The following is a 20,214-nucleotide window of genomic DNA, read 5'->3' as shown; positions in this document are numbered from 1 at the left end:
TGTGAAGCCAGTCCTCCTCTCTGGAGCAACAAAAGAGGCTCTTTGAAAATGCAGATAATGCTGTTGGACCGAGTTTACCATCAGTTTCAGCTCATATTGGCTGCTTTTTTTTTTTTTTTTTTTTTCAGTTTTCTTTTTTACAGACGTCTTCTGTTAATTCACAAAAGGCTGCTTAACTGGTATCCATTGCGTGATCATACAGATGGCCCTCTGTCCTCTTCCCCTCTCACCTCAGGTAACCGCACTGACGACGGTTCGGACGTCGACTCGGAGCCCGACTTGCCCCTGAAGAGGAAGCAGAGGCGCAGCCGCACCACCTTCACCGCCGAGCAGCTGGAGGAGCTGGAGAAGGCTTTCGAAAGGACACATTACCCAGACATCTACACCAGAGAGGAGCTGGCCCAGAGGACGAAACTCACAGAGGCCAGAGTACAGGTTAGACCCGCAGCGAGGAAACAAAAAAACACACACAGAGGAAGAGTTTAGTTAGAGCGTCGATCTTTTCAAACACCTGTGGCTGAGAAATCATGAAAAGGTAGAAACTACTGCAAAAGACAGTGAAACTTCTCATAGCGTACCAGGTCCAGTATGTATGATTTTCAAGTTTAAAGGTTCATAATCCCAAAAAATCTTCAGACTGGAACAGAATGATGCACATGGCTACAAACCACTCAGGGCAGGAATTATTGCGGCGCAAGTTTGTCTGTAATCTGAGTGGACTGACCCTTTTGATGCATGTGTAATTGAAGTTAGCCCGGCTCGCCATAAAGCCTCCACCTGTTAACGTCAGTGTGCCGTTGTAGCTCAGTGCTGGAGCAACTCCAGCGCACCGTGGGCAGTTTCCACATAAGTATGGTCATCCATCAGTGGAAAGCAGCACATTTTATCCCAAAATCTCTCGGCGTTTTCTTGCTGTACCCACCACCGCGATGCGCTCGTCGTTCAAGTGCCTTGTTTTCGGCCATGCATCACGGTGCCGTCTGCTATTATTCTTCACTTTCAAGTAGTATGACAGAGATCCTCCCCTCCTTCACACCTCAGACCCTGGAACCGTCTGACAGCCCCAGTGCCCTGCTGGTGTATGGAGGATGGAAAAAAGATATGTACAGTAGAGTTATAGCAGCAGCTGCTCCTCCAAAGACACAGAGAGAGAGAGAAAGGGGGAAAAAAAGGAGCAGAGGAGAGAAAGGGAATGCATTCCTGATGGATTTCTCATTTCGGCCTTTGGCCAGGATCTCATCCCATCACTTTCAAGCTCGCCGCTGCTTGTAAAACCCTCCACATATCACACAGGGCTCTTCATCCTCTCTTGGGACCCTATGCCCCGACAACAACATTAATCAATCAACTGCTAGTAAAGGGGGTGGGGGGGGTTCTGGGGCACCCCTCTCCTCTTACCACAGTCGTTCACACTCGCTCTGAACCCCCCCAAACTCCTCACCGCATGCTAACTGTTCATCACACTACAAACATGCAGTTTGGGTAACTGATTCCACACATGTCTTTGTCCATCTTGAAACCCCCCAACACGCACGGATGTCCTATATGTCTGAGTGTTTAATGCCTCACTCAGGGAGGCAGGAATTTATCTCACGGCTGTTATACGGCAATATATTTACATTTTTTTTATTCTTCTTTGCTTCTTTTTGACCTGTTTGAGTTTCAGGCTTGGAGATAAAATACAGACAGGAAATGGAAGTAAGTAAAGGACATGTATATATTTTTTTTCTAACGGGAAATGTTCACAAAATCATGATTCCAAACTGAAAGAAATTCCAATTTGAATAAAGCAATGATTATATGATATATATATAACCACAAAATTCCATATTTAAAGGTATAATGAATGTTGCGCACATCAAAGTGACCATGACGGACATTGAAAAGGAAAACCTGTTGCGACACCTGTGTCTTTATGGAGCATGTCTGAACATGAGAGCGAGAGAAGGAAGAAAATGGAGCGACTCCTTCGCAGTCAGATAGTAGACTTAAATGATGTCATGTGGAAACCTGAGGAATTTAAGCCATGGCTATAATTTGTTAATGCTATTTTCCTCATAATCTAATTCTTCCATGCTTTGAACGTCGCAAAAGGTCAACTTAAACTTAATTTCTCAGAAAAGGTTTAGGAAGAAAGGGGCTTTGGTAGCCAAAGGAAATAATGGCAGAAGTTGTGCAGCAGTTTGTGGAGAGATTTTTTTTTTTACCATTTTTAAAATAAAACTAACGAGTGACATGCAGTATTTATCTCTCCATTGAACAGCGAGAACACAGATTGTGGTGTTGTTTAAATTTGCTGGCTCGTACATGTGCGTGTTATCGACGTGTTCGGAAAATGTCCACCAGCTGGGCCTCCACATTGGTGCCCAAATGGCCCATCACAGGGTAAGAGAGAGGAGACCCTTTGGCCCGAGAGCAAAGCTTCCCCAGCACAGCTGCAATGACGCATCTTCCAGATGTCGTCTAGAGACCAAGCGGGTGTTTGAGGGTGAGAACGAAACTACACGCAGGCGGCGTTGGAAGCCCCTCGCAGACTCATATTTTAGCTTGAATTTGTGTCAGCTGTCATGGTCCGCTGTTATCCGTTTGTCATTAAACGTGGTGATAATGTGGAAAGTAGTTTTTTTTTGGGGAGGGGGGGGGTTCAGTTTAAACTGGAGCACCTCTGCAAATATGGCTGCGCCGATACTCAATAGCCGGCGCTGAGGGCTGTGTGTTGTAAATTAAACTGCGAGATTCTCCGGAGGTGATGAGCGTTTGGCTTAGCGCCGACTCCCAACCTAAACTCATAAACAGAGCTTACTCCCCCTGTGTCTGCCCTCGCCTGCCATTTTAAGACCCTTTCACCATCTATCTTTATCAGCCCCGCTGCCCCTTTCAGCGGAGCTACCAGCGCTCTTTTTTACCACCGTGAGCCCCGCAATGGTTTTATCACCCCAACTGACAAATTGTGGGATATGATCCATATCTCTCAGCAATTAGTTCCAGGCTGTCTGGGTAGGAGGGGTTACTGCAAAGTCTACCTTCAGTTATATCCTCCGCTGATGCAGTGTGCTCTGCCACTTTCCATCTGATAACCCCTCAGTTTTAACCGGAGCAGGCAGCAGAGCCGCCACACCAGGGCATCATTTGTGCTGGTTCCCGGTGAGGAGTCCACCAGGTGAGGGGGGGGTTGGGGGGGGGGGGGGGGGGGTGCAGACAGGCAATGGGCCGCAGGCTGCTGTAAATCAGCTTTCACAGAAGAAGCAAATTGCATTCTCCTCTATTTAGACTGAAGTTTTTAAGAGACTGACTCCTCAGTCTCCGCTGGTTTCTCATCATCTCTGCACGCCTCCTCCGGCTCGCTTTACCAAATCTGTCACATAGGTCCTCTTTCATTACCAATAAACATTCTGCATGTAGCTATTATAGTTAGTGGAATCTAATAACATATAAGCAGGGCCTTTTACGAAGCGTGCAAATCAATTTGGTAAAAAGTTTCTCCCCTTTATCTGTGGCTTGCGCTGGCCTGTTGATGCGCGCAGTGAGCACAGAGAAAAGAGAAGGGAGGAGCCAGTCCGTGTGACTTCACATGAAAGAGCCGTGTGGCTGAATTCAGAATATAATCTAATGAAGTACTACACAGTTCCCTGAGTGTTTTACTATCAGCCCCAGTTTCAGCGTCACAATGGAGCCGAGTGGCTGCAACCAAACCCAACAGGCAGCTGTATTCCCGCCAGTGCGGGTTTATTTTCATAAAGGAATAAATAGGATTTGTGTAGATTGTTGGGGAGAAATTGTTGCAATGCATCGCTGTGAATGTTCTAACACTTTCTTATTATTAGAATTTAAATGACTTTGGTACAGTGCTTCTGTACTCCTGATACTTATCAAGCTAATCCCACTCTCCTCACAAATTCACACTCCTAGCTACTTTAATTAGCATAGTGCCAGTCTGGAAGGCAAGCAGGGAGGGAATCAGAGAGAGAGAGAGAGAGAGAGAGAGAGAGGGGAAAGAAGAGGGGAAGGAGAGAGGAGGAGGGGGGGGGGGGGGGTATTGCGTGGTATGAGACAGAAGAGGATTTGTATGTTGAAGCTGGTTGCATCACCCCTCTGTGTTTTTGTGGATATGAAGTCAGCAGGCACATTTTGTTTTGTCATTATCTCGGCTCTCCGTATTCATCTACCGAATGTTGTAAATTGGCTCCTGAAAGGCGTCACACATTCAGTCCTGACAAAATAATTCATGGAGGATTGTATAAACGGGGAATTCGGAAACATGAGCGATCCTGTATAAGAGACGCAACACTGAGAGGTTTTTTTTTTTTGTTTCACTGCAGTGCAGGGTCACGCCTTTACAATGTGAGCGCGTATCATCGTTGATCAGCGATGAGAGAATGCAGAATGCCGCTTGATCGCTTGGATTCGATTCTGTTAAGGCAGTGTTGCAACGCTTAGGGCTGAAACTGTGTCGCTCCACGGATTGTTTTGGTTGCAGGTTAGGGTTGTCAGGAGGTTGGCGCCTACATCTCCACCTCCCTTTGCACCTTACTTCCACTCCCACCGGCAAACTCTTCTTCCTCTCTTTTTGTTTGGACTTTTCTCGGACTGGTCGCTGCTCTTCCTTCCCAACCTCCACAAAACTTTCTGCCACAATGGCTGAGATGCAGTGCAGGCCCCGGCCAAGTCCGCCGGATGCGGGGAAGCCGTTTAGTCCGTGAAGAACCAAACAGAAGTGAGCCACATGAATTCAGCCGCACAGTTGTAGGTAAGATAGGGAGACATGGAGGAGCACCGCGGCTCTCTGTACTGCAGAGAATTAAACCGGATTGGGGAGAGCAGAGGAGAATCTGTGGTCCAAGGTGACTTTGTGATCAGGTTCCAGAGCGCAGCCTCAAAATCCTCGGCTTCGGGGCTGTGTGCTCCTCAGTAGGAATGTATAAGACTGTGCTCCTAATGTATGCATGTGTGTGATAGAGTATGGCCGCTCGCCTCTCATGTAGTTGTTTATCCCAGTCTGCGCTGAGGGCCCGCTGATTGTTTGGAGAAAGCCACTTCTTCTGCGACACATGCTGTCCTGTCCGGAGGACGCGGTGTTTGAGCACATCATCACTGCTGCAGCGTCTGTGGTGGTTTATATAATTTTGCCCGTTGGAATCCCGGTAACGCTGCGAATTCCCCGTAAATTGTGTTGATACTTAAGACCGCGAGGTGTTGTGGCAGCTGGAATGAGATGAGAGGAGATTGTGATCAGACCCCTATTATGCACAAAAACATTTCTACACTTCTAATTTATAACAGCAAATACATTTTGATGGAAACACACCGATGACAGGATTACATTTCTGTTTTTTCATCAACATAATAGGGAAACAATTTTAATCATAGCTGCCAAGTCACCAAATATTGACTCTGAATGTGTCAACTAAACATTCAGTGACAGCTTACACCATTTGTTTTCCCCACAGTATCCTGTTTTGCAATACAATATCCTCTTAGCGTAGCAACTAAAGCGTGATTAAACATGTTGTGGTTACGGATCTGTTTAGACACACACACACACACACACACACACACACATACACACACACACACACAGCACATGGGTGAAGTTAGGACACTGGCTCCGTTCAATATTGACAAAATCTGACAGTAACTTCAATACGGGAATATTGTTAACAGACAGAAGTATTATCAGTGAGGTCTGGAAAGGGGAGAGAGGACTGGAAGACGCAAGACCCGACTTCAACGTTTAAGCGTTTTGTGTCGGCCATGATGGAGCACCTCCTTCCTCGGCTTGGATGACAAAAGAGGGAAGGAAGTTAAAGTGAACATAAAAGAGGGGTGGGGTGAGTGGATGAGGTCGGAGGTGAAGTGGCACAGTGGGGTGGGGTGATCGGGAGTGTGTGGAGGCAAGGGGTGGGGTGGCGCACCATGCCCCTCCCCTGGGCCAGGCAGCTGTTTGTCTGGCCCAGTTGGAGCTTAGTTCAGACCTTGGACCACGCTCCACTACATCCCAATAGCAGAAATTTCACTGGAGCCACACACCACATTTGTTTTGGGAATAGCTGATTGAGGGATTCAAGCTGGGTCTTTAGAAGCAATCGGGCTTGAGATAAAGATTTCCTGTTGGTTTTCAAGCTGCATAATTGGGTTTTTTTCTTCCAGCGCCGACACAGTCGTCGCCTGTTGCATCTCATTTTCAACCTGAGAATAAACCCAACGAAAAGGCAGCAACAAGAAAAAAGAAAAAAAAAAAAAAGTCACCAGCTCTTTGCTCAGGAACTGACTTTGTGAGAAAAGGAGGAAAAGAAGCACATTTAAATTGAGATCTCCATCGGGCTGAGATCCCTTGTAGGCCTATACGAGTTTATATGTATGTTTGTGTGTACAAAAAGAGGCAGACCCCGAAAAGCAGTGAGTATGTCGCTGTGTAAGTCCCCTTGAAAGTGTCCCTCTTTAAGACCTGTTTAAAAGGGACGCCCCCTCTTTGTGTCCACTGTTCTCTGTGGCGTATGGAGGGGCTTTTGTCCCCCTCTTTCATGTGCGCTCACAATAGCCCCGGCCGTTTGAAACACAACAGTAGATGAACTGCGCTGACAGTGTATTAAACTCTGATGAATTGCCTGTGCGAGGCATAGATCAATGTCCTTCAACCCTTAGCACACAGTGAAGCCCGGGCCTTGTCTTGGTTAAATGGAACAGGTTGCTGGCTCTTTTCAAAAGGCCCTGATTATATTCATGTTTTGTTGAAGCAGAAGCCTTTTTAAAATGTGTAAATCTTTGCCGTTCAAAAGACTCCTATTTTCCCCCCCTTTTCATTCAGGGAATTGACATTGTGCGTCTGCGCTTCGGCGCTGCTCATTTTGTGACCATTTTGCTATTAGGAGCCTCAGGACTGAGTGCCTTGTCTGGGAAGTTAAAACACTTTTTTTTCCCACCTCTCTCTCTGAAATTATTATTTTTAAAGGGTTCGGCGTTAAAACGGCACAGCGGTGGGAGAGCAGCCCATGTTTCTCTGCCTCTTCAGACAAGCAATGGCCTCCCTTAAAGCTTGTAATAGTTTTACAAACATACTTGAGGTGTGTGACGCGGAGGCTCGCCGTCTACCTTTGACCTTTAACTGACTTCTTCTCTCTAAAGGGGGCTTAGAGCAGCCTGTTTACACAGATCACAGTCTCAGCCACTTAAGAACAACAGCGACGGACCGCTGAGCTCTCACAGGGGCCTGCGAGGCTCTCAGCCACCACCAACACCAACCGGCAGATTAATCCCAGGTGGCGGGAGCCCACGAACCCTGCTGAGAGCCGCAGACGCATGAATGGAGTTGAAATGAACACTAAAAAAGCGTGCAACGTGCAAAGATCTCAACGTGCGAAGCCCAGATGAGGCTCGCCGGCTTTTGTTTTGAAACGGCGTCTCTCACACGTCTTCCGTTTCCTCCTGCAGGTGTGGTTCAGCAACAGGCGGGCTCGATGGCGCAAACAGGCGGGAGCCAATCAGCTCGCAGCCTTCAACCACCTGCTCCCCGGGGGATTCCCGCCCACAGGGATGCCGACTTTACCCACGTACCAGCTCCAAGAGTCCAGCTACCCCAGCACCACGCTATCGCAGGGTAAGAATCGACGCTCAACTCGCCCCGATGACGAGACGTTTCCTTTAGGATCACAGAGTTCACTCTGTTCTCTGACTTTAATCCAATTTCCAAGATTGCATTAGTCCTGTTCTGGTACACATTCCTTTTTCTTTTTTTGTATACATGTTAATATTGTTATAAAATATGTATGAATCATGTGCTGCATATGAGAGTCATGCAGCTGTTAGTTATCTGGTCACAGTAAACAAGCCTTACTTTATGAGAGCAGGTCAATTCTGTCCTTTCAACTTCTCATCGACGGTATGAACACATGACTTTACTTTCTGAGAAGGACACTGACTCATTGAGCTTGAATTTTGCTCCTTTTTTAACCATTTATAGGTTAATCTAGTTTGATTCTACTTTTCCATTTTACTTTAGTGGACAAAATTTATTTTGCCCTTTTATTATAAGATTAAAAAAAAACCCTCCCTGAAGACATCTGATATTCAATACGCCAGTAAATTCAGGTGTTTTCACGGAAGTTGATGGATGAACTTTACACTGTGTTGTTTTTTTTGGTGTTTTTCAGAGGGCGGCAGTACGTTGCACAGACCTCAGCCCCTGCCTCCATCCTCCATGCACCAGGGCGGTTTGGGCGCCGACAGCGGCTCCGCTTACGGCCTGTCGTCCAACCGCCACAGTTTTTCCAGCTACTCCGATACCTTCATGAGCCCCTCGGCGTCCGGCAACCACATGAACCCCGTGGGCAACGGGCTGTCTCCACAGGTCAGTCGGACGCCGTCGAGCCCCGCCTGCACGCGTGACGCGCCCGTGTACTTCCCCCTCGGTCTGCCGCCCTCCCCTCCCCCTCGCAGCACTCAGAATGTGTAATTGTATTTGACTGAAATTAAAATTCAGAAACGGCATGTTCAGCAAAATATCTGCCAGTGTGGGCTTTTATGTTCGTCTTCCAAAGCCCCGGATTTATTTCAGCTACTCCAAATTGCTACATTTGTAAAACAATTGGATTAACATCAACAAATTAAAATTCATCTTGATAGTACCGCAACTGCTCGAGCTGCTCCAAACAGCGGTTTTTGACTTTCCTGGGACATCTAAATCCGTGCGCAGCACAGTGAGAACACATGCAGATGAAATAATTAGCTGAAGCTTATAAATGTAGACCCGTAATCTTCTCCACGTAATTGTCTGCAGCTGGAAGACTCCAGTGCAATTTTGTTCATCTCGGTACTGCAGAGATTCAGGCGGCTCTCAGCACGGACTGACTCGGCTTCTATTTGCCATTTTTGTCCTGCTGGTCACTTCACCTCCTCCAAAAATAAAATAAAATAAAATGAAACCCAGACACTTTTCAGGTTTATAAATTCCTAATTGGAGGACCTGATCTATCTGCTATGCCTGGTTTCCTCTCTGACTTGTTAAAGTGTGATGCTGTAAGTGCAGATTTATTTGCCTCCGTTACTACAAAGCGCAGGATTTCAGATGTTAACCTCCTTGGACACCTTCATTAATGAGCGTTTAAATGCGACTCTCTGGTAAGGGCTGAGCTTTAAGTAGCACAAAAAGAAAAATGATTTGTATTGATGCAAATCGTGTGTACGGAGTGAATTATACACAATTACCCATCAATACTGGCCAGTCTTGCCCACCCTCACCAACAAGATGTGGTTAACAGGCAGAAAATAAGATTGAAATGGTGTGTAAAGAGTTGAAAATGAATTTCAATGCTGCATTTGTCCACAATTACCCCGTCGTTCACACGTGTTTTATTGGGAGTTTTTTTTTTTTTTCTTCTTCTTCTTCTTCTTCTTCTTCAAATATTTCTCAAAGCAGATTGGAAACATTCTTGGTATTACCCTCTTTCTTCGGAGAAGAAAGAATTAAGGATTTTGTGACAAAAAAGAGATTTTCTCTCCTGCTGGAGCGACGGAGGATAACATGGAGGCTCACAGCGTGTTTGATTGTTAATCGTGGCACAGGGGCTTTAACTGCTAATGCTCTCACTGCAAACCTGCAGAAAAACACCAGGAACATGGAGTGTGTGTGTGTTTTTTTTCATTAATGGTCTCTCTAATACTGGCATGGGGTGCACTGTCGCGTTCTCTCCCTCTCTTCACAGGCATTCAAGAATGTGTTGGGATATTAAACATTTCCTGTCATAGTGAGGATTAGGACAGGAGCCTTTGGGCGACTGTACAGCATGGATTTTATTTCACAATTCAATTACTCGATCAAGTGATCTTGCTAAAGGTCCATGTAACGTACACTTAATTTCTATATTGTTCCCCCCCCCCCCCACCTTCTTTTTAATGAAGTTAAATTCTGGATTTCGCCTCACATGACGCACGCATGTGGCGTGGATGTTTCGAGTGCAGCAGTTTGAACCGTGCTCAAGTGAAATGTATTGAATGCATGCAGAATGCTGTGTGGCATTCCTATCAGTCTCTCAGCGTGGAGATGAATGTTCCCACTGACAGCAGAATCAGAGTTCACTCTCTGGTGCAGCGCCCCGCTGAGCTGGGCAGCCCCCCCCCCCCCCCCACCCCCCTCCTCTCACTTCACAAGCATGCAGTCATCCACATAAAACTCACCACATAGAAAACGCTCACAATAAACACCCAGTTTAACACGTTTCCTTTGTCTCGTCCGTTCCTGTTTTGAAGCAAATTTTACACGGCAAGTGAGTTTTCAGCTTTAAAAAAAAAAAACATCGACACACATTCTAACACCTCGCTGTTTATTTTTCATGATGTGTTTTCAGTTTTTTCCTTCCCTGTAATGGAAAAAAAAAAAGATACACAAAGAGAGTCTATCGAGATGGAAATGAGAATTTGATATTGTAAGTTACAGACAGGCATCTGTTTGTGAGAGATATGCTTGTGCATTGGTATGTGCAAGCTATTTCTTCAAGTGTCTGGCATTGATGGCCTCGCGGTTGCTGTAAAGATTGACAAAAATTCTCTGATTCGCAGTAAATGGGCTGCGGTGGCGAGGTGCCAAGTCTGTAATGGAATCCTGCAGCGTTCAGCAGTCCCGACAGGAGCTCGCGTCCATCCCAATCCCATAACCTATCCCGACAGCACACATTTTCCCATTACAGGCAGTGGAACAGCCATCCTCTCTCAAACTGGTCGCTGTCATTGTGGGAGACGCCACACATGTCTGGGGCTGGTTGAGGGAGGCAGTGTATTAGGACTTGTGTGAGTGAAGCTGTGCATGGCTGCGCAAAAGGTATGAAACCAGAAGTGTGTTTTGCTGTTGGTCTTGTTTCATTTAGCGGCACAGCGGGCGTTGGAAAGGAGGAAAGGCAAGGGCACAGAGGACTGGCATTCCAGCTTTTTTTTTTTTTTTGCTTATTTTTTTTTCCCCCAGCCATCCTTACCTGAAGATTTAAGCTTCACGGCAGCCTTTTCATTCTGCTGCTTTTCATTTTTATTATTCCATTTGAAACGCACCTTTGTCTCGACCCGTCAAATCACTTTTATGATGCTTCAAATTCAAATTTTGCAGACGATATAAAAAAAAAAAAAAAAAAGAAGCAAACTTTAGAGTATATTTTCCACACACAAGAAAAGGGAATACAGGGGCATGAGGGAACTTGTAGATATGTCCTAAATGATTGTTTGAAGCAGTGTTTGTGTGGAAGAAAAAAACGTCTGAGCTTGAATTCCTCATTATTGCATGACAGGGACACCTGCTGGGAGAGGAAAGAAAACAACTGCACTCCGGTAAAGAGCAGGGCGAGAGGAGCTCGCAGAGGCACAACTTGGGTTTCACTGCTTGGAGAATCTGTAGAAGGGAAAGAAAAGAGCAGAAAGCCGTCTTGTGCGTCCACAGGCGTGATGAGGAGACACGATAGGGGCGAGTGGGGCGCCTGTGAACTCGATAGGTACGGTGGATAGAGATTTTATTGCTGTTTTGATGAAGGAAGTTCACAAAGTTTTGTGAGGAACTTTTTCTTTTTTTTTTCCTGTTTTGCAGTTTTATGAAAGTGTTGTGTGTTTTGGAATGACAAGGATGTGTGTGTGTGTGTGTGTGTGTGTATTTATATATATATATATATATATATATATATGTGTGTGTGTGTGTGTGTGTGTATCTGAGGAGGGCCTTTGGGCTGTGTGAGTGGGCCGGGCCTCCATGCACACACACACACACGCGCACACACACACACACACACACACACACACACACACACACACACACACACACACACACACACACACACACACGTACACGGGATCAGAGGCAGAGCGGCTCTCACCCCTGCCTCCCTTTGATCTGTGTCCCCAGGCCTGCCTGCCCGCTCGGCGCTGCACCGTACCACGCAGGCTGACACCATGCTCACCAGCGACTCCCCACAACTGTCTGAGAGAGATAAGCCAGGGGAGACTCCAAACTGTGCTGCTGCTCTTCCATTAGCTAGCGCAGACGCTTCTTTTAAAAATGGGATGAATTATTTTTAAGAAGCAAGCTCTGCCGTTGCCAAAAAAAAAAAAAAAAAAAAATGGAGAGGGGAAAATGTACGGAACAATCTGGAGCTCTGGCTTCATTCCGCCTCCCTCCCTGACTTCTAACAAGACATCCTGCACCTGAATACCAATGAGAGGGGGAGATTCATGTAGTCCCCCACATTATTAAAACTTGGGCATTAAGCCTCTCACCGGGCACCGTGTCAGCTGGCAGGCTCCACTGACAACAAATCAAAGGGGATGAGCACATAGCCTGCATTCATCGCTCAGCCACTCGCAGAGCAAGTGGGGGAATACATACTGGTTAATTAGAACTCCCATTAAAACAAATACTGTTTCAATTTGGCAAGTATAAAAAAAGATGTAAGAGGCTTTCAGAAAAAAAAAAAAAAGAGACCTGCTGTTGGCAGTCGCCAAGAAAATCCAGGGACTGTAAATCATATCCACTGGCTATACTGTTTCTGCACAGATTATTAGTGTTTGCTGTTGTTTTGCAACACTTTTGAACTGTGAGGAAAGATTCTCCCTCTGTGACACCAGACATGCACCTCTGCCGGCACTGTGGCTGTCTAGCGTGGGTCCCTGTGCACGTTCACCAAGCTCGGTTCGCGTCGCACTCCCATCGGCATCAACGGTCACACAGGATGACGTGTTCATTCTCTCTTTTAAGACACTTCCTGGTTAAAACAGCAGTTTTGTCGTGGTCACGTCTGCGTCTTCGCCAGCGGCTCTCTTCTCCTCCTAATGGCTTTCTGTCCATCCATCCATCCATCTGTGTACCTGAGCCATTTGTTGCTCTCTCCCGTCTTTTAAGTCCCTGGAGCACCGGAGTGCAGCCATTTTCTTTCTCGCTCCAAAATATTTTTGGTTGGAGCTCTCGGTGTATTCATGATCTATTTTTCACCTACCAACCTTCCTACCCTCCATTTGGCTTTTTGTCATCAAATGATGCCTTGCCAATAGTGCCTCTCTCTCTCTCTATCTCTCTCTCTCTCTCTCTCTCTCTCTCTCCCTCTCTCTCTCTCTCTCTCTCTCTCTCTCTCTCTCCTTCTCCCCACCTTCCTCTCCTGCTCCAACTCTCTCCCCTGGAGAGGCAGCTCTTCTCCCTACGCCCAGATGAAAGGCTATGGCGGACAATAAAAATGCTATTTAAATGCAAGGGTGTTTGTGTGCCGGTGAGAGATATTTCCTGCTGAAAGTGAGCTGCTGCATCCTGATAAATAGCAAATATAAGGGAATGTGATTTACATTTATCTTGCAGAGGCAGCCAATATGAATTTCAGTAAATCCTAGAAGATGGGGATTTAAGGAGGAAAATGACTGAGACTGATTCACACGCCGTGTGTCCCACGCAGTTGAAATGCCTATGAGGTGGAGAGTGGCGCTGCCTTTTATTAAAGTATAGGCGCAGACATCGATCCTATCTAAAATACCTATTACACACCGGCGGCGGCGCATGCTCGTCCTCAAGAAGCTTCCTGTCTCATACACACACAAGCTGAAGGTGACTTGTACAATAATAATAATAATATTAATAGTAATAGTAATAGTGTAAGGCTTGTGGGCAGGTGAAGTGTCTCTGTCTCTGTGGGACACTCTTCCTGACCCTCTCCTGACGATCCGGGGTCAGGGTGCAGGGGGTTATGGGATGGCTGGGGCTCTGCTGTGAACCTGCCCCTCCAGCCGTCGGTTCGGGATGCTGTCGAGCCGCATGTGGTTCCCGTTAGTTCCAGATGCCACTCTGACAGGTGCACGGCTCGTGATTAATACTCGCTGACTTCTTCCCTCGCCCGCTCCGTCCCTCCTTCCTCCTGGTTCTCCACTTATTTCGACTCTCTCCACTCGCCCCTACCATCTCTCCGTGGACTCGCGCCCGTGACCCATCATCAAGGTTTGCACAACGCTTAAGACGACGTTTGCACAAGCGTGATAGGGAAAGAAAAAAACCCCCCCAGAAATGTGGAGATCTGTCTTGCAACTTTAAATCCACGTGTCTCTTTTTTTTTTTTTTCTTTCTACCTCCTGACAACAGGATGGGAATATGGGAGGTTGTCGGGTCCTCAGCTGGTTGTCTCCTGCAGCAGCTCTCCCCTCTCGGTCTCCAGCTGAGAGCTATTTCACTATTTATTTACATGTAATTATGGCTATGAGGTGCAGATATTAACACTGTCAAGAACAATTTGACCTGACATTTTTCACCAGACCTGGCCCCTGCTGTTTTCAGCAAACAACCCCCACTCCTCCTCCTCCTCCTCCTCCTCCTCCTCCTCCTCCTCCTCCTCCTCCTCCTGTTCTTCTCCTTCTTCTCCTGCCTCTCTCCCTCCCCCTTTTTTCTCCTTCACTCCTTCGATCCGCCTCGCTTTTGGAGCTGCTCACACACACACACACACACACACACACACACACACACACACACACACACACACTGAAGGCCCTGCCTCAGTGAAACCACTCTCCTGGAATCAGAAAATCTGCCGTTTAATTTAGAAGAGGCGTTGGTGCAAAGTGCAGAGAGTTGAAGACTGTGTGTGTGTGTGTGTGTGTGTGTGTGTGTGTGTGTGTGTGTGTGTGTGTGTGTGTGTGTGTGTGTGTGTGTGTGTGTGTGTGTGTGTGTGTGTGTGTGTGTGTGTGTTCTTCGAAGGGGGCCTCTCTTGTTCCCAGTGGCTGAATCCATCCCATAGTTACTCAAGCATATCACTAGCAGAGAATAGAGGATTGCTCCCCACACGTTCTCCAATTGCAGACCAATAGACGGCATATTAACCTCTGGTTAGTGCGGGGCCAGGTTTATAGCTTATACTCAGGGATGTTTAGGCGGGGGGGGTCCTCCTCCTCCTCCTCCTCCTCCTCTCGCTCTGGCAGCTGTGCTTTATTCAAGGCTCACATTAGTAGGCGAAAAAAAAGATTTTTGCGTAAGTAAAATGTGTAAAGTGACACCGGGGAAGAGGAGGACTGAGTCCGAACTGTCCTGCGTCTCCTCTTGTTTTTGCGTCTCTCTGTGAGAGACCGATGCGCCGCAGGAGAAGAGACACGGGACGGCTAACATGTTGTGAGGAGTGACAGCTTGTTCCACTGCCCGCTAATCGTCCTCATCTGTGCCTGACTTGTCAATGCCCAGATTCTGTCATTGCCAATCAGCCACTTAATTGAACACAATTAGCACCCCACCCAAACCCCCCCATATGCATTACATTCTTCAAAGGCCCATTTCTCCCCCCCCCTTTCTACTGCTCATCCTGCCTCTGTCTCTTCATCCTCTGGTGCCACTGGAAGACACTTTTCAGTTTTTATTAATGTGCCGCGGCCAATTAACGCAGTGGCATGCAGGCCAGAGCCCGTCATCTGCTGCCTGCCACTATCCCTGGCTGTCTGCTGCGGCCCCACGCCACCCCTCGCGCCACCTCCACCGTGACCAAAACGCTTTAATTCAATTTATGCAATCACTGTTATTTTTAAATAGTCATTTTGTCTGCTCAGATGAGGGGCCTTACTGCCCGCTGGGCCGGCCCTCTCATGTGAGGCGTGGGGGAAGGGTGGGACGCTGTGGGAGCAGGAGTCGACTGACTTTTGGAGGATGGGGGGGGGGGGGGGGTGCAGGGGGTTCCCTGATATTTTCATTTCTTATTTACTTAGTTTGTTTTAGTCTGATATGTAGTTTATTGAACATTTAGTGTGGATTTTTAAAGGAGAAAGGGGTATTTTCCTATATTTCTTATTTGTTATGTGTATGCAGCCTTTTTTTTTTTTATTTCTTTTTTTTTTTTTTTTATGTGGAGTCTATATTTTGGTTCTTTCCGAAGTCAGACACTTCCTAGACTCCGGATCGGTGTGACTCCCGGGTCACAGCACTAAACACTATTCTCCTGCTGTAATCACACCCTCAGGACCGGCCTTCAAATATTGATCTGGAATTCAGTGTCATCACTGTGGATCTCTAATCGTTCCCGGCTGGAGCGGGTATCAGCCGCACAGATCTGCTAAGGTGCACAATGCCATTCTGCACCACTCAGATAACTTACAGACATTTGGAGTGCTCATTTTTTCCCCGTCTGCCCCGGTGACCTCTGCCTAACTTAAAGGCACATCTTGGGGGCATTTTGATTTGGGCAGAACGGCGAGGTATCGGTGACAGAGGAACTAATCCAGTATTGCGCAGATTAAGAGTATTTGTGGAGTGGGGTGTGTTGGCGCTGGCGCTGGGAATGGAACAGAAGGGGCTCCTATCAGCTCTCCAGGCAGGCTAGCCCTCAGGCCAGCGCAGTCCTACAGGAGTCTTTGTACTTCCCAAAGCCTCCACTTTCCTCTCACTCACTCTCTATCACTCTCTCCTCTGCCCCCCCCCCCACCCCCCACCTTGGTTCTATAGCCTGTCACATTTTTTTAGAGCTCCTTTTTATTTTCCTGCTAGTTCTGCTCCGATTGGACCTGCAATGTTGTAGGTTTCCATGTTGCATAAGACGTAGTTAAAGTCTAATAAATCCCGGAAACGATTGTTCCGCAGCAGCACGTCGACTTTCCCTTTTTTGTTTCAGCACATTTCCTTGTTTTTTTTTAAAATGTTTCTTGTGTCACTCTCGCAGTGTTTTCTTCTCAGCTCCGCCGCTGCCACGTCGCCTTTATTCTGGAAAGAAATCCAACAAAGGAAAAACTCGTCAAACATTCACACAAACAAAAACAAAAAAAAATGTAATTCGACTGTTGAAGAAATTAGGGACGTATGAAAGAGCCTGTTTTTGTCTCAAGCCTGCTATTTATTTATCTGAAAGGATGCACATTGTATCAATTTACACTTCCTCACTCACTTTGCCACAGGCTGGACGGGCTCAGAAGTTGAGAGAATTAATTACTTTTTTATTATTATTTATAAAGTAATCTATCTGTAGAGAGGGAGGGGGGGAGAAAAGGGAGAAGGACAGGGTGGAGGGGAGGGGGGAGAGTGTGCGAGAGGCAGGGAACGCCCTGGAGCATTGTCCTTTAAACTAGGTCCTGGCTCACATTATCTCCCAAACCAGCACTCACACAACGTCGAACAACAAACGAACTCCGGGCTGCTGAGGACGCTGTGTGCAGGGGAGGAGGGGGAGGAAGGAGGGAGGAGGGGGAGGAAGGAGGGAGGAGGGGAGGGGAGGAGGGCATGAGGGAGAAATTCTGCTCTATGAGTGAGATGTGTTAGAATGGAGAATAATGTGGTGGTTCAGGATTTGTTCCTTCAATCTAAAACTTCACATCAATGATGAGATGTTTCGGAGACGATTTAAAGTTAAACATCAGTGACAAGAGGACGAATTAACAACTGACAAACCGACAGATTAGAGTTTAGTAGGATTTAGTCCTGTTAAGATCAGTTAACTTCCGTTAAACAAGTGAAAATCGCATGGAAGCCACCAGCGGACATCTTGAAACAGGGACATCAACAGATTTCAGTTTGCTGCAGTTACATCGATCTGTTATGTCATTTAAACTCTGTCACATCCTAAAACAATACCTTTAAACTTAACTGACACACCTTTAATGTATGTGAAGTACAACTAACTTCTTGTTGTACGTGTTAGAGAGCACATTCGTTTACAGGAGGAATGTTTGAGGAGGTTTCTACGGGAATATTCCAAATAATTTTAGTTTTTATATCATACAAGAGCAGAAATGCGTAACTTTTCAGCTGCGATTGGTTTTCACAAACTCATGTGATCTATGCATGAATATGAGGCATTAAAAAAAACTTATATATTAGCATTTCCACTGCAATTCGAGCTGCAGATTATGTGGAGGCTTTGCCGTTGTACTGTAGGTGAAAGCTGTTCAGACGATTCAACCTGGCTCCCAACAGACCGCCTTGACCTCTATCTGTGCCTCCATCACACCGCGAGGACACTGGTGACACGGAATTGATTTTTATTAAGGAGTGTGAACATGCCCGAGAACAAGAATCCCACCAGAACTCGGCCTTTTGCCCCTCCAGGAAAACTTCAATCGTTAACACAGAATCCTCTTTTATGGTGAGGACGTCTGAAGGAGAGCTCCGTCCTCTCACATGCCAACACTCGTCAGGCTCTAAAGTGGCCGACCCGTCCTAATTCGCTAAAATAGCAAAACTGCAACATGTCGGCGATAAGGAGTCATTTTCTTTTGAAGAACTTTTATGAGCATGAATAATAATCAAGCCAATTGTTGGCTATTCTACTTCATAAGGAAGCGATGCAATCAAGCTTCAATTAACCAATGACTAAAATGGACTCATGCCCTCCAGCTGTCTCTCTCAGGACACTTTAGTGTCCCCCCCCCCCCCCTCCTTCACTCTCAGTATCAGGACACACTCTGCTCATCCTCCTCTCAGCTCCAGATGGGAGAGAGAGAGAGAGAGAGCATCACATGTGTCCGGCATGAAGAAGACCATGAATCTCCCTCTTATGGATACATGTCACATGCTCTGTCCACAGATGTCGGTGGGGACGGTGGGGGTTTCCACACTGATAGAATTAACATGTGGAAATGACTAACCAGCCTTCATGTTTGTGATGTGCATAGAGTACTTCGTATTTCCAGGGAGGGCCTTTCTAAAGATATGATTAATTTACAGAATATGGTTAATTTTCCCTCTGCGGGGCTCTCCGAGCTGAGAGCATCATCTGCAGACTGTTTGGTTTGCCCCTGCACTGCCTCTCCGGTTTGTGTGTGTGTGTGTGTGTGTATGTGTGTCCCTTTGTGTGTATGCAAACATATGTGTGCATGTGTATCACCCCTGTGTAACCACCTCCATGATGGGCTAATTGGTTTAGCAGCCAAAGGGGCCAAAGGCCAGCGCAGCATAGCGAAGCTCAACATGAACCTGATGTTGAAAAGAGAAGGCTTCGCTGCTATAGGAGGGAAGCATGTGTGGTACAATTTTTTTTTTCTCACTCTACACACCCTCCCACACACACACACACACACACACACTCCACTTTTCCTTTTTCACTTAAAGAAAGTCACAGTGTAAGAAAACAAAATTCTCCACAGCGTTTCTTGGCCACTGTGCTTCAGACTGAACGAGCGCTCCAAGTAATCTCTTCCATTTTAACATATTTTCAGACCTTCTTCTGACGAGTGTCACATGCTATTACATTAATCTTGAATATTGAATTGAAAGCTTTTATGCACAATGAATAATGTACACACTGTAATATTGAGGCGAGCCCCAACCTGCAGTATCAGTGGCCCCCTCACTGTGGTTTGTGGAGCCTACTTTGTGCGGGGATCTGAGGGGATCATTTACCAGTTCCAACTCCATTACTATTCATGAGATGGGTAGGCTAGGGGCGAGGGATTACGGACTCCCTTGGTGCTTGTTGTGCTGTAGGCTTGGGCTCAGGCCTCAGGCTCCAGGACAGGGGCTGTCTGGCAAAGGATGGTGGGTCTATTATCACCCTGGGACCCTTCTGTCCCACAGCAGAACACTTACTGGCAGCGCCAGCTAATGGAAACTGTGTCTCTTGTTCCCTTTCTCCTTTTTTTAACCTCATCACCCTCCTTGTACCCCCACCCTCCCCCTCCTCTCCCCCCTACCCCCTCCATCCACTCTTTAAAAAAAGATGAGGAAGTTTCTCCCTTTCCCTATTTCAAAGTTGAAATGGTGTATTTCTATTGGCATCTTTACCGTGAAGTGCTGGGATGGCACTATACTTGCAGGAGAAAAAAAAAAAAAAAAGTACTTTCCCTCAACTCTGTCAATGCTTTGATCCTCAATTTTCCAAGTTTCTGACATCCTCCTTTCCCTCCCTCTCTCTCGCTCCGTCCCCCCTGCAGGTGATGAGTATCCTGAGTAACCCCAGCGCCGTCCCCTCCCAGCCCCAGCACGACTTTTCCATTTCCCCCCTGCACAGCAGCCTGGAGAGCTCCAACCCCATCTCAGCCAGCTGCAGCCAGCGCTCCGACACCATCAAGAGTGTGGACAGCCTGGCCTCCTCCCAGTCCTACTGCCCCCCCACCTACAGCGCCACCAGCTACAGCGTGGACCCCGTCACCGCGGGCTACCAGTACAGCCAGTACGGGCAGAGTAAGTAAAAACGCCACGTTGCTCTTCGCTCATTTAAACAAGTGTGCTTCTGTGTTGTTCTGTCGGTCGTCCGGCTCCGTCCTTTGACGAAATTCAAAAGAGCCTGTGAAGTGATGCTCAGCTCCTAAGAA

General features: G+C 46.9%; 1 protein-coding gene across 4 annotated transcripts in view; it reads left to right on the top strand.

Annotated features, from left to right (window-relative positions):
• pax7a (paired box 7a) overlaps window positions 1-20,214 on the top strand; it is a 45,495-nt gene that overhangs the window by 21,473 nt on the left and 3,808 nt on the right. For 2 of the 4 annotated variants that reach the window (XM_080460917.1, XM_080460916.1), the window contains exons 5-8: window positions 236-435; window positions 7,429-7,594; window positions 8,148-8,344; window positions 19,834-20,083. In XM_080460917.1, coding sequence (XP_080317043.1) covers window positions 236-435; window positions 7,429-7,594; window positions 8,148-8,344; window positions 19,834-20,083 — 813 coding nt within the window. Of the gene's footprint in view, window positions 1-235; window positions 436-7,428; window positions 7,595-8,147; window positions 8,345-11,872; window positions 12,067-19,833; window positions 20,084-20,214 lie in introns of those variants that run through there. The other 2 variants (XM_080460919.1, XM_080460918.1) reach the window with 1 other exon arrangement.

This window comes from Lipophrys pholis (genome assembly GCF_963383615.2).
Source record: "Lipophrys pholis genome assembly, chromosome: 4".
In the NCBI taxonomy this organism is placed as follows: Eukaryota; Metazoa; Chordata; class Actinopteri; order Blenniiformes; family Blenniidae; genus Lipophrys; species Lipophrys pholis.
This window is presented reverse-complemented; position numbering and strand designations above follow the sequence as displayed.